The sequence below is a fragment of the Schistocerca serialis genome, chromosome 3 (genome assembly GCF_023864345.2).
Source record: "Schistocerca serialis cubense isolate TAMUIC-IGC-003099 chromosome 3, iqSchSeri2.2, whole genome shotgun sequence".
In the NCBI taxonomy this organism is placed as follows: Eukaryota; Metazoa; Arthropoda; class Insecta; order Orthoptera; family Acrididae; genus Schistocerca; species Schistocerca serialis.
In genome coordinates this window covers 982,109,967-982,125,194 of record NC_064640.1, presented here as the reverse complement: position 1 = coordinate 982,125,194, position 15,228 = coordinate 982,109,967, and the positions used below count along the sequence as shown (strand labels likewise).

The 15,228-nt window shown below is 38.1% G+C and overlaps 1 protein-coding gene across 2 annotated transcripts in view; it reads right to left on the bottom strand.

Annotated features, from left to right (window-relative positions):
* LOC126471426 (guanine nucleotide-releasing factor 2) overlaps positions 1–15,228 on the bottom strand; it is a 396,113-nt gene that overhangs the window by 25,481 nt on the left and 355,404 nt on the right. For both annotated transcript variants that reach the window (XM_050099570.1, XM_050099569.1), the window contains exon 16: positions 9,182–9,460. In XM_050099570.1, coding sequence (XP_049955527.1) covers positions 9,182–9,460 — 279 coding nt within the window. The remainder of the gene's footprint in view (positions 1–9,181; positions 9,461–15,228) is intronic.

The following is a 15,228-nucleotide window of genomic DNA, read 5'->3' as shown; positions in this document are numbered from 1 at the left end:
CCCCTGTGGCCTCTATTTGCCTTCGCAACTGCTGGTATGCATAACTTATTGCAATCTGGCCCGCACCTGGCTGTAACTCATGCTCTGAATATTGCACAAAACTAACTTTCCCTATCCTAAACGGTGGTGCCACTACACTATGACTGTGGATAGCAAAATCTTTGTTATGCTTAAGTTACATTATTATACCAAATTTTATATGCAGCTATTATGATAATTTGGAATGACTTCACACAACTACTGTCATTAACTTTGGTGGTTGTTTATTTCATGGTTTCATATACTATTAGAAACTTTTTCTCTGTAGTTGTTTTCTCCGTTGTCAAAAACAAATTCTTTGTTATACTTATGTGTGCAAGTTGCATTTATGTGAGTGTGTGGGTATGTGGGTCTACTGCTGACAAAGGCCTAAATGGCCGAGCTTTAATTGTGTGAATCTTTTTATTGTGCCTATTGCGACTCAGCATCTCCGCTATATGGTGAGTTGTTGTTGTTGTTGTGGTCTTCAGTCCTGAGACTGGTTTGATGCAGCTCTCCATGCTACCCTATCCTGTGCAAGCTTCTTCATCTCCCAGTACCTACTGCAACCTACAGCCTTCTGAATCTGCTTAGTGTATTCATCTCTTGGTCTCCCTCTATGATTTTTACCCTCCACGCTGCCCTCCAATGATAAATCTGTGATCCCTTGATGTGTCCGAACATGTCCTGCCAACTGGTCCCTTCTTTTTGTCAAGTTGTGCTACAAACTCCTCTTCTCCCCAATTCTATTCAATACCTCCTCATTAGTTATGTGATCTACCCATCTAATCTTCACCATTCTTCTGTAGCACCACATTTCGAAAGCTTCTATTCTCTTCTTGTCAAAACTATGGTGAGTAGCATGCTGGATTTTCCAAGTTTGATATTTGTTATACTTAGGTATATATTATTACATGATGGCTTACATACATGCTGACTGTAGCCTACATTTACAAAACACGCTTTGGAGCTACCAGCTGTGAGTGTGTGTTGTGGAAGCTAATGCAACATCACAATCACAGTATAGCCAACTACACATGAGTTCTCAAGTGACATATTTCTGTTGACCGGGTAAATGTATCTCTCATGTAGCCAGTGTCTGTGTCAGAATGTGGAACACAGTGCTCGGAAGGTAATTGGAGGATTTATCCATAGATCAGGTAAGAACAATACTGTTTCACTCTACATGAGTGATTTATTATGAACGTGTACTACATCTACATCTACATGACTACTCAGCAATTCACATTTAAGTGCTTGGCAGAGGGTTCATTGTACCACACTCATACTATCTCTCTACCATTCCAATCCCGATCAGCGCGCGGGAAAATTGAACACCTAAACCTTTCTGTTCGAGCTCTGATTTCTCTTATTTTATTTTGATGATCATTCCTACCTATGTAGGTTGGGCGCAACAAAATATTTTTGCATTCGGAAGAGAAAGTTGGTGACTGAAATTTCGTAAATAGATCTTGCCGCAACGAAAAACATCTTTGCTTTAATGACTTCCATCCCAACTCGTGTATCATATCTGCCACACTCTCTCCCCTATTATGTGATAATACAAAACAAGCTGCCCTTTTTTGCACCCTTTCGATGTCCTCCGTCAATCCCACCTGGTAAGGATCCCACACCGCGCAACAATATTCTAACAGAGGACGAAAGAGTGTAGTGTAAGCTGTCTCTTTAGTGGACTTGTTGCATCGTCTAAGAGTCCTGCCAATGAAACGCAACCTTTGTCTTGCCTTCCCCATAATATTACCTATGTGGTCTTTCGAACTGAAGTTGTTCGTAATTTTAACACCCAGGTACTTAGTTGAATTGACAGCCTTGAGAATTGTACTATTTATCGAGTAATCAAATTCCAATGGATTTCTTTTGGAACTCATGTGGATCACCTCACACTTTTCATTATTTAGCGTCAACTGCCACCTGCCACACCATACAGCAATCTTTTCTAAATCGCTTTGCAACTGATTCTGGTCTTCGGATGACCTTACTAGACGGTAAATTACAGCATCATCTGTGAACAACCTAAGAGAACTGCTCAGATTGTCACCCAGGTCATTCATATAGATCAGGAACAGCAGAGGTCCCAGGATGCTTCCCTGGGGAACACCTGATATCATTTCGGTTTTACTCGATGATTTGCCGTCTATTACTATGAACTGCGACCTTCCTGACAGGAAATCACGAATCCAGTCGCACAACTGAGACAATACCCCATAGGCCCGCAGCTTGATTAGAAGTTGCTTGTGAGGAACGGTGTCAAAAGCTTTCCGGAAATCTAGAAATACGGAATCAACCTGAGATCCCCTGTCGATAGCGGCCATTACTTCGTGCGAATAAAGAGCTAGCTGCGTTGCACAAGAACGATGTTTTCTGAAACCATGCTGATTATGTATCAATAGATCATTCCCTTCGAGGTGATTCATAATATTTGAATACAGTATATGCTTCAAAACCCTACTGCAAACCGACGTCAACGATATAGGTCTTTAGTTCGATGGATTACTCCTACTACCCTTCTTAAACACTGGTGCGACCTGCACAATTTTCCAATCTGTAGGTACAGATCTATCAGTGAGTGAGCAGTTGTATATGATTGCTAAGTAGGGAGCTATTGTATCAGTGTAATCTGAAAGGAACCTAATCGGTATACAATCTGGACCTAAAGACTTGCCCGTATCAAGCGATTTGAGTTGAGGCTGTTTAAATAGTTCACATGTGAAACCTGCACAGGGAAGCTCATATTGTCACAACTGCTACCCCTAGGAAGTGGTGTAAGATAGATAGATGGTGGTGGCTCAGTTTCCTCTGAGTCGTCATGTGGTTTGTTGCTGCTCTCCAGGAAAGCATCCCCAAGTAGGTTGTGCAGACAAGTTACAATGACTAAAACCTGTGTTGTATCAGCTTTATAAATCAACATATAAAAAAAATGCAAAATACGTGGCTCAAGTGGCACTTTCAGACACACTACAAACTCAGCAGGGACAGTATTTAAAGATTGCTTTCTTGTTGTTGACACCTGCAGCAGGCTGAGAGTAGGTTTGCACTCAATTGAGATGCATCATCTCTCACAAGAACATGTTGGAAAATGTCAGAAGAGGTCAGTTTGCAAGGAAGTGAAAACATAGTGTCACTCCTGAAACATCCTCCTATATTACTCCTGTCAGAAATTCCAATGTCAATTTCCTTTCCATAGGACGAGCCAACATCAGTGAACATTAACTCATAGTCAACATCAACGATAACAAGTAACACAATTGATTAAAAAAGTTTCAATATTTTAAACATAGCTGCACAACAGCAACGGTTTCATGTAACAAAATTTAAACAGCCGACCAGTTGCAATGGATAAATAAATTCTTTACCTAGGTTTTGACAAATATAAATTTCTCTTCTTCAGAAGGTAACCTAAGGGCAATGAACATCATAGCTTACGTTAGAAAAGTATGAAACTTATAAGCCAAGAATAAATTTTAAGACAAATTAGACAACTCTTGCATTACAGAAGTATGACAACAACTACTGGTACTTACAATTTTAAAAAGAAATGTTAAAAAGAAATTGGTACATTTAGTCATTTCTGACAGCACAGTAAGAAAAAAGATGATCTTAACAGTGAAGCTTACTGTATACACGTATTTTTAACAAAAGCCTTTAAAGATCTCTTTCATTTCCAAATTGACCACCTGTGGAATAGTATTGATGAATGGCTTTTTAATCGCAAAGAAGAAATTAGGGCCAGACATGAAAGAAAGTTGTTAAAGTTTAGTAATAGGGCCACAAGTAAAAATGTTAATATAGCAGACAATAGTGTCAAACATCAGTTTTACGAAAGAATACTGAATAAAACTAATATTACTTTTACGCAGGCTGAGAATGACTTGTTATGTAAAGGCCTTAAATATAATTTGCCTTCTCAACTCGATAAAGATCCAGTTATCTGTAATCTTATTGTAGATCTTAAAATCAGTTTGGAATCCCTTAAATTAGAGAAATCCGAGCAAGTCAAATGTGCCTACAAATGTAATAACATAATAGACAAAGAAATTAAACTACATTCTAATGTTCAGTTGGGTGAATATAGAATAGTAAAAAACATTAATCGCAAACTGAGAGAACACGACGCATTTGTCACTAACTGCTGTCGTGGCTTATAAAAATGAATATAGTGAAAAGACGGTAAAGTTTTTTGAGGACAATGACATCGCTGAGGTTACCATAGATCCAACCGCGGAATTGCAAAAAGAAATCTGGCATACTTTAGCTAGTTCTGTCAGCTTGTTCAATAATTTCCAAAAGAAATGGCTTATACATATGAACCTGAAACCACCCGTGCTCAAAAGTCAGTTTAAATTGCACAAACAAAATCACCCGATTCGCCCTGTAGTGAATGGAATAGGTAGCCCACATCACACACTCGCTAGGTGCCTCCATTTTAAAATTGAAGATGCTTTCATAATCGAAAATATTTTTTCGGTGAAAAACAGCAAGGAATTGATCGGCAATATTCAAAATGTAAGATGTACGCCTGACACTAGACTGGTTTCCTTTGACATCGTCACTCTTTATGCAAATGTCCCTGTCGATGTAACCATAGCCCTTGTAAATAAGAATCTACTAAAACATAAAAAACTAAGTGAAATTCAGATTGCAGAACTGATTAGTTTCTTTAAAGTTGTTTTGAAATACAATTAATTCACGTTCAGTGGGAAAATGTATATACAACCAGATGGTTTAGCAATGGGTAGTCTCCTCACTGGTATTTTGGCAGATGTTTTCATCAATACTCTGGAACTAACGTTCTTCAATTCAAGTTCAGAATTACGCCACAAAATCCGTTATTATGCATGTTATGTTGACGACATTATCATTGCTTTTGACGGTACTGATCATGAGTTAGAGCTTCTTTTCAGTACTTTCAATGGTTTACATGAAAAAATTTCCTTCACAAAAGAACTTCAGAATGGAAAAGGTGAACTTCACTTTCTTGATTTAACAATTTCTATACATAATAGTTCCTTCAATTTCAACATTTTCCGTAAGGAAACATATTCAGATAATGTCATCTCTGCTGACTCAACTCGTCCAAAAGCTCATAAACTGTCGTTTTTTCATTCTGCCATTCACCATATGGTAACTACTCCTTTATCACATGCCGATCAACAGAAAGAATTGAATGTCATCAAAGCGATTTTGGTTAATAATGGGTACAATCAGAATATGATTGATTGCATGTTCAGTAAGAAAACTTCCCTAAACTGTTCGACTTTGAGCAACAACCTCCCCACTGATAGCAAAAGAAGCTAAAAAACTTATTTCTATTCCTTTCTTGGGCAATATATCATATAGGATAAAATGTCTTCTAATGAAAAAATATAACTGTAATGTCTCCTCCTCTACAGATAACAGTTTAAAGGGAAATCTTGTACATTCAGTAGAGATCACCGGCGATCGGTTTTCCAATTCAGGGGTTTACAAACTAACCTGTAATGACTGTCCTTCATATTATATTGGTCAAACAGGCAGAGCTGTGAAAACAAGATATAAAGAACACCTATTAGGTAAAAAAGGAGCGAATATACACAATTCTGCTTTTGCTGAACACCTCCTGATAGCCAGTCATACGCCAAAACATTTAGAAGACACTGTTATCCTACACAGAGAAGACAAAGGGCGTAGATTAGATATGAGGGAAGAGTTACAAATTTTCAAACTTCTTGAGCTCAAGGATGGTAATATACTGAACAACCAACTAAACCTTACTTGTGGACAATATTTCGAAGGCTTTAATCCTGTACTGTTTACGGTATAACATTAATGCTGGTAACCTTAGTGGTTTATTTCCTTAGGAAGCTGTGATGCACCTTCAGTGCTTTAAGCTCACTACCCCTTATGTAATGGTGGTGTTGTCATGATGTATGTTTGCTACTACATCGGCCCTTATGTGATTTTGTCTGGCTCTAAAATTTTGTTTTTCCTGTGAATGTGTATTAACAGGATTGTGTACCAGTGTTTGTAATTCTTTCTTGACATGAGCCATTATTGTCAATTTTAAATTTCTGACACGTGTACCGTTTGTGAGCTTCACTAATATAGTAATGTAATTTTTTATATATTTTGACTGTATATGCCACTGGGCGTAAGTTTCTCGGTGTAAGCGCCACCTGCCTTTTTTGATGTATAGCTACAGTATTTGTACCAATACTCCCATACTGTTATAACGGGAGTGTTAATTTCCTTCCTTTTTTTTAGTGTTACTCTACCTAAGGATGTTATTAATACTGATAATTTACACGTTGCCTTTGTACGCCAATTGGCACACGTTTCTCGGCACGAGCGCCACCTGCCCTGTTTTCAGAGTAACTACGCTCGCCGATTACACTCAGTCATTTGTAAGCTCTGCAAGATCCATGAGCTACTTTTTATTAACATGGCAAACCTTAATTCTAGGGCTATATTTTATTTTTGACACATGGATCTATGCCAACAATTGTAAAAACAGCGATGGTACATTAGTCCTTACTAACGTAAAATTGTAAGTACCAGTCGTCGTTATCATACTTCTGTAATGCAAGAGTTGTCTAATTTGTCTTAAAATTTATTCTTTTTTCTAACATAAGCTGTGATGTTCATTGCCCTTAGGTTACCTTCTGAAGAAGACAAATTTATATTTGTCGAAACCTAGGTAAAAAATTTCTTTATCCATTGCAACTGGTCGGCTGTTTATAATTTTATTAAAAATGTTTGTAATTATAGGAAATATTGCTGTTCAAATTCTACAGACTTCGTCCTCAAATCATCAGGTAAGGATAGCTGCACAAACAGATGTACTAATTTCCTTATAAGAACTGACAGTATACTTTGTACTATTCCGTTGACATAACTGCGTGATATTCTAAATGCAAAAGCTTATGATCTAAATGACTCTCCTGTTACCATAAACCTAAAAGCAAAACAATATAAAATTAAAATTCAGAAAGTAAGACCGAGATGCATTTGGGGATTGAAAGTTATACATAACTGCACTGTTTAATTTAGACTAAGATGCAATGTAATGATTTGCTAATAATACTGACACACTGCAGGTGAAGATTTTAACAGAAGATGGAAGAATGTTAAACATACCTATTCTACTTCAAGTCAATGTAAGAAATGGCCACTGGCTGATATATTAACATTTCTTGGAAGACTGGGCCAGAAGAAAGAAAGAATCATTGTTCACTATTGTTTCAACCCTTACTTTTGATTCATAATCATAAAATTGTAGTTAACTTCATCAGAAGCTACTTCGCAGAAGTATATCGCACTTTCAGCATTCCGATGTCAGCACTCATTAACATGCAGATGATGAAACTATCACAGTGGACCTTCCTTTGACAGAGAATGAAGATACAACTGTTGATTTTCTCCTATCAACTACTAAAAGGCAGAAGTGAAATGATAAATTTTAGAACTTTTGGAAGTTATCTGTATCAAAAGAGCAAATACTATTAAGAACTTTAACCAGATGTCAGGTGAAGATACTGATTTATTTTTCAGAAACATAGTAATGTCAGTCAAACTGAGGCATGACTCAACCAAACAAATGAAAATTATGTCATTGCAAATGGTTTTTCATTTAAAAATTGTAGTGAACAATGAGCATCACCACCAAAATGTGGATTTTGCAACTGAAAGTAGTTGATTATTCCCAAAGGTATCAATATAATATTTTCTGGCGGTGCAGATTTCACTACCCTCTAAATGTAAGCTATCTGAACATGTTTCCTAGCCAACAGTATGAGAGTTCTAGCACCATGTCATATATGGGCTCTCTCACACATAAATCATGTTTCCAGGTGACACAATAAATATTTGATGGCCCACATGTTAGCAAAAGTAATTTTACCATTACCTTAGCTATTTTGTCTCTGGAAGTTTCTACGATGTCCTATACAATGCAAATTTATCGGTGATGACTTTTCCCACTATACGGGTAAAATAAATTCATTCTGCTACAGTATCCTATTTTTTTACCATAAAACACCTCTCCATTTTCATGATAAAACACCCATCACACGAATCTGTAAACCCTGAGATTGGAAATTTGTTGTGACATTACTTTTGGAATTTTTATTGATATCTGAAATTATTACAGACATGCCAGGGTAGCCAAGAGCGCTAATGCACGACTTCCTGGACTCGGGTAGGCACGCCGGCCCCGGATCGAATCCGCCCAGTGGATTAACAATGAGAGCTGGTATGCTGGCCCGCCTGGATGTGGTTTTCCACATCCCTCTAGGTGAATACCAGGCTGGTCCCCACGTTCTGCCTCAGTTACATGACTCGCAGACATTTGAAACAAATTCACGCTATTCCAGGACTTACACTAGATGCAGACACCTAGGGTACACATCTTCCATCCCGGGAGGGGGGGGGGGGGGGGGGGGGGGGGTTCGGGGTGGCGGCAGGAAGGGCATCCGGCCACCCTCTGGAACTAACACTACCAAATCAATAGTAACCAGGCCGACCCCGCATTGCCGCGAGACTAAGGCCTCAAGGAAATGATGATGATGATGATGATCTGATATTATTACACATTTCAAATATTGTAAGCAGGTGACTTTTAATGGTAAAAACCATTGAAAAACTGAGGGGTGCTCTATGAACAAAGGAGAGATGCTTGTTAGGAATTACTTGCAGAGGCATGGGAAAAACAAATGCATCACAGAACTCAATGGAGAGGAAGACATTACATGTAAAGAAAATGAAATGGCAATGGGTTGGTCATGTAGCCAGGCAAATTGGAGATAGATAAAGCAAGAAAGTTTTTTGCTGGTTTATAAGAGATCAGAAAAGATCAATGTGACCCTCTAACAGAAGGTGAATAGACAATTTTGACTGGAGCAATGTGGATACATACAGCTGAAGACTGTAATACACTAGAGGTGGCCTTTGTCCATCACTAGGCATCAAATGACTGCTACTGATGATGATGATGATGATGATGATGATGATGGGGATGATGATAATGTAAGTGAGGTAATGACCTTGAGGCTCTTAACTTTCACAACTATCACTTAAGTTAAATTTGGAATGAAACATAAAAGGAATTTTTATGTCAACTAGGAAGTTAAACAGAGAAAAGTAATTAAGGAAAGATTACAATACTCACATGTATGGAATACAGGGAGGTTGTGTGTCACCAAGTGCCTGCCTATATGCACGGAAGCTGGATGAACTATCAATAAGTGCACAGTATTCCTTAAGGCCTTCAGTGATATGCTTCTGCCATTCTAACCGACGAATTGGTGCAGAGTCTAGAGCTGACAATAGTGCCAGATAAGAATTGAAGTTATTTATTTTTCTTAGATGCTTCATGATTTTTATAAATTTTACAACATAGCGTTCTCTGTCTTTTGCTTCACTTTGCTCCAGGATTCTTGATCTTGCCCTGAAATTGAGAAGTGTTGGCTATTATGCATGTAACCATTCTCTAACACAAAAATCATTTAGTTACTGTTTTATTTTTTAAATTAATGTCTATTATCTACACTTAACATGTAGTAATCATGAACAATTAAGATATTAAACTGATTCTTGTATTTAACTCCAAAATTTGCTGTGTGTTCTTAGATAAGCACCCTCAAGAAGTATTAATAGGTACAAACAGACCAAAAAGGTGCCAAATACATATTTCAAAAATATATGTTTCAAGGAATGTACATTTACGTGTCTTAAAGTGAAACTGACATATGTTGTTGTCAAGTTTCAAAAAATTCACACAATGTATATGAACTATTTGCACTTTAACGAGCTTCATCACGCATTCATTGTTGCTTTGGCTTTGGTTGAATAAAGAATATGCAGTACCGATGTCTTTACTGAGAGGGAAAAGAGAGAGAGAGACGGAAAAGAGAGAGAGAGAGAGAGAGAGAGAGAGAGAGAGAGAGAGAGAGAGCGTGTGTGTGTGTGTGTGTGTGTGTGTGTGTGTGTGTTAGCATCTCGTACTTTGATTATTTAGTCTTACATGTACCTACATCATATTACTGAGAAGCTTTATTGGAAAAATAATTTAGGCAAGTGCACTACTGCAAACATGTCTAGCAATTTATTTAAATAATTAATACTTAAAAGCATACTCAAGGCTGCTTTCCTGTATTTTTATTTTCTCTCTATTTCATTTGATTATTTAATCTGAGTATGATTCACATTTACTTTTTAGCAGGAATTCAGGCAATTTCAAAGTTAGGATTATTTCAAAATCTTTGTAACAGGTTTATACTGTTCAACATTATATTATGCTCAAGTCTAAGCAGCACTACTAATAATGAAAGGAATTAATTGAACAACTCACCATGTAGCTGAGTTGCTGAACGGCTGATAGGTACAAACAAGTTGAAACCACTTCTGAGCTTCTGAACAGTGTCCTTCCTCAGAGGTAACATTAAAAACCACACACACACACACACACACACACACACACACACACAGTTACATTGTCCCACTGCTGCAGTCCAACTGAGAGGAAGGTAATATCAGGAGGGAGTGGCAACAAGGGAATGTGATGGGAGATGCGTTTACAGGAGGGATAGATAAAACAGTTGGTTTTACACTCCAATGGAAAACCAATAAGTCCACCCCATTGCACCCAGCTTAACATCATATATCATATACTTCCTTCATCACATCTCAACCACTCTCGTTCTATTACCACCTGGATCACTGTCTGTCACTGCTATACCACATCCCCATACATCAAAATCTCCTATCAAGGAATGCCTCCATCAAGCACTGCTTTTTTCAACATCCTGCCGACTCCAGCCACACAACCTAATTCCTTACACATCTAACCAATTACACCTTTGTCATTAACTACTTTTCCTTCAGTGAAAGATATACAAACAAATCTGTGCAATACTGCATGTTTGGACAGTGCTGTGTGGTCCGAGGTATGGTCTGTCTTGGGACAACTCAGTATGTCTCAGCTTTGTTTGGTGCTTGTAGGAATTGCACAATACATCATTTAGCAGTGCGATGTGATACCATTTCTCATAGCATTTGGTGTGGCATTTTTTGATTGGCACAACTTTCTTCAGCATGGCAGAATTGTGGTGTCAGCACTGTTTATATCTGACTATTTGTTCCTGGTACAAATGAAGTTTACAGATCCATGGATACTTGCACAGAAGAAGGGAGTCTAGTGATCTATCATCACTTGCCCTGAAAAATTAATGAGCATCACAGAAGACAAGGATGAGAATTCTCAAAATCTATTGTGCATTCACATAACTGATGCATGCAACATATTTGCTATGGAGCAGTGTTACAACATTGTGGAGAAAGAATTAAACATTTAACCGACAATGAAAGGGCAAAAAATTACACAACTATATACAATTTGTATGGGATTTATCGTTTTCTACATCAAGAATCACTTTGTGCTGAATTTGTAGACATGGAACATATGATAAAATTAGTGGTACAAATAGTAAATTTTCTAACATTGTGGGTATTATTATACCGTCAGTTGGCAACAGGTTTTTTTTTTTGGACTGAATGAAGAAGTATGGAGACATTACAGATTGCTGTGAAATATGTTGATTAAGTCATGGGGTGTAACAGGAAGGATTTTTTGAATTAAGACTCACTATTGTCGAATTTCTCAAAAAAAGAAAAGCAGGATCAAAAATTAAAATGTCTGGAATGGACTGCAGACAAAGCATTTTAAGTGGACTTTACTGCACACTGCCCACACTATCACACTGCATAGTGAGAAACAATTTATTTCTAATTTCATGGGGACACATTTAAAAAGAAAATGGCATTGTGGAAGGGACAACTTCTGTATAATAATATTAATAATAATAATAATAATACTGTCCACTATCCTAAGCTCACTGACGTTTAAGAAACCACGAATTTTGAAGAATTCACTGTGGTGTTACAAGAATTATAAGAATAGTTTTCTAAAGATTTTGAGGACACTACCAATTTTACACCTGTTTTGGTGGTCATTTGTCATTTCAGTTGAGAGTGCACATATCATAAGATTAATCTGAAAAAATTCGTAAAGAGCCACAACTAATACACAGTGCATAATAGTAGTTAACTGACTACTAAGAACAAAAAGGAAATGAATCAAAGTACAATGTGAAAACATACTTAGGTTAAGAAGAAAACGTCATACATATACACTGCTGGCCACTAAAATTGCTACACCAAGAAGAAATGCAGATTATAAACGGGTATTCATTGGACAAATATATTATACTAGAACTGACATGTGATTACATTTTCATGCAATTTGGGTGCATAGATCCTGAGAAATCAGTACCCAGAACAACCACCTCTGGCCGTAATAACGGCCTTGATATGCTTGGGCATTGAGTCAAACAGAGCTTGGACGGCGTGTACAGGTACAGCTGCCCATGGAGCTTCAACACGATACCACAGTTCATCAAGAATAGTGACTGGCGTATTGTGACGAGCCAGTTGCTCTGTCACCATTGACCAGATGTTTTGAATTGGTGAGAGATCTGGAGAATGTACTGGCCAGGGCAGCAGTCAAACATTTTCTGTATCCACAAAGGCCCGTACAGGACCTGCAACATGCGGTCGTGCATTATCCTGCTGAAATGTAGGGTTTCGCAGGGATCGAATGAAGGGTAGAGCCATGGGTCGTAATACATCTGAAATGTAATATCCACTGTTCAACATGCCATCAATGCGAACACGAGGTGACCACGATGTGTAACCAATGGCAGCCCATACCATCATGCCGGGTGATACGCCAGTATGGCAATGACGAATACACGCTTCCAATATGTGTTCACCGCAATGCCGCCAAACACAGATGCGACCATCATGATGCTGTAAACAGAACCTGGATTCATCCGAAAAAATGACGTTTCACCATTAGTGCACCCAGGTTCGTCGTTGAGTACACCATCGCAGGTGCTCCTGTCTGTGATGTAGCGTCAAGGGTAACCGCAGCCATGGTCTCCGAAGTTGATAGTCCATGCTGCTGCAAACATCGTCGAACTGTTCATGTAGATGGTTGTTATCTTGCAAACATCCCCATCTGCTGAATCAGGGATCGAGACGTGGCTGCACGATCCGTTACAACCACGCGGATAAGATGCCTGTCATCTTGACTGCTAGTGAGACGAGGCCGTTGGGATCCAGCATGGCATTCCGTATTACCCTCCTGAACCCAGTGATTCCATATTCTGCTAACAGTCATTGGATCTCGACCAACGCGAGCAGCAATGTTGCGGTACGATAAACCGCAATCACGAAAGGCTACAATACGACCTTTATCAAAGTCAGAAACATGATGGTACACATTTCTCCTCCATACACGAGGCATCACAACAACGTTTCACCAGGCAACGCCGATCAACTGCTGTTTGTGTATGAGAAATCGGTTGGAAACTTTCCTCATGTCAGCAACTTGTAGGTGTCGCCACCGGCGCCAACCTTATGTGAATCCTCTGAAAAGCTAGTCATTTGCATATCATAGAATCTTATTCCTGTTGGTTAAATTTCGCTTCTGTAGCACGTCATCTTCGTGGTGTAGCAATTTTAATAGCCAGTAGTGTATAAGGAGTCAAATATCTCCTCCATAAGACAATCAATGCAAAACTGAATCAACACAGTGCCTGCACCATCAGGAAGACAACTAGGCCACCAGGTAGCAGTACTGGTGAGCATTAATACTTATGACATAAATAAAATTATTATAATCCCATAAAGACAGAGAGACAACCTGGAGGTTGTGAATAATTATGGAACAAATGTACATCAAATCAAAAATCATAAAATAACAACTACCTTAAACACAAAATCAAATATCAAGTTGTAGGGAAGGGGTGCCAATAGGAGACTGCCAGGTAAAGGTGGGGAAGGCCAGTCTATGAGCCAGTATAATGAATAAGCTCTCTACTACAAAGCACTTAAGATTAAAATAGATATACACACATTAACTGCCTGTACACTGCATGAAGCATAGGAAATACATTCACATTTTTTTTTACTTTTTTATATGTACTTTTACAACATAGGCTTCATAAGCAACACTGGTCATTAGTGTAGAATGCTGTCACTGAATAGCAGGAATTCCAGTACATCACAATGACATAAAGTGAACATATGATCGTAAATCTGCCAGGGACCATCCAGGTGCAGGAAGCTGAGGCTGGAGAGACCGGAGGGGGGTTAGGGGCAGCAGGATCTGCCAGGGAGGAAATTGACAAATGGCACATATAAATAAAATAATGACATATGTAGGTAGAATTGCAAAACACGATTATTTTTTTCATATACAGAGTAGGATACAGACCACTGGGTTAAATAATTACATAGAAATATTTCAACATAGCTTTCATAGGCAACACTGGTCATTAATGTAAACTAACAATATTATGGTGGACAGAATTACAGGATACAATAATCAAGAGCATACAATAGTTACAAATAGAGTGTGGATCATGGGTTGCAACACTGGTCATTAATGTAAACTAGTAATATTATGGTACAGCATACAATAACAATGGACTGATGGAAATCAAACAAATATAAACAGACATATGGTAGAATTGTAGAAACATGACCATACCTTAATGTACAAAAAGTAATCCCATAGGATAAAGACCACTGGGTTACAAAATTACATAGGAATAATTTGACATAGGTTTCATAGGAAACACTTGTCATTAACGTGAACTGACAACCTTATAGTACAGCATACAACGACGACATATACAATTGCGTGACGTAGACAACTGTATTCACTTTGTGTCACTGCTATTGTATGTTGTACTATAAGGTTGTTAGTTTAAAGTAATGATCAGTGTTGTCTATGAATCTATGTGGAACTATTTAAATGAGATTATTTAACCCAATGGTTTTTATCCTACGGGGTTAATTTCTGTGCATAGATATATCATCATATTCCTGCAGTTCTACCTACAAATTTTATTATTTTATTTACGTCTGTAATTTGTCAACTTCCTTCCCAACAGATCACATAGCCCACTCCCCTGCCCTCTCCCCAGACTCAGCTTCCCTCATCTGGATGATCCCTGGCATATTTATGTTTGTATGTTCACTTTATGTCATTGATATTGTGCAGCATAATTCCCATCATTCAGTGATGTCATTTTATACTATTGACCAGTGTTGCTGATGAAGTCTACACCACGAAAATATAAAAAAATA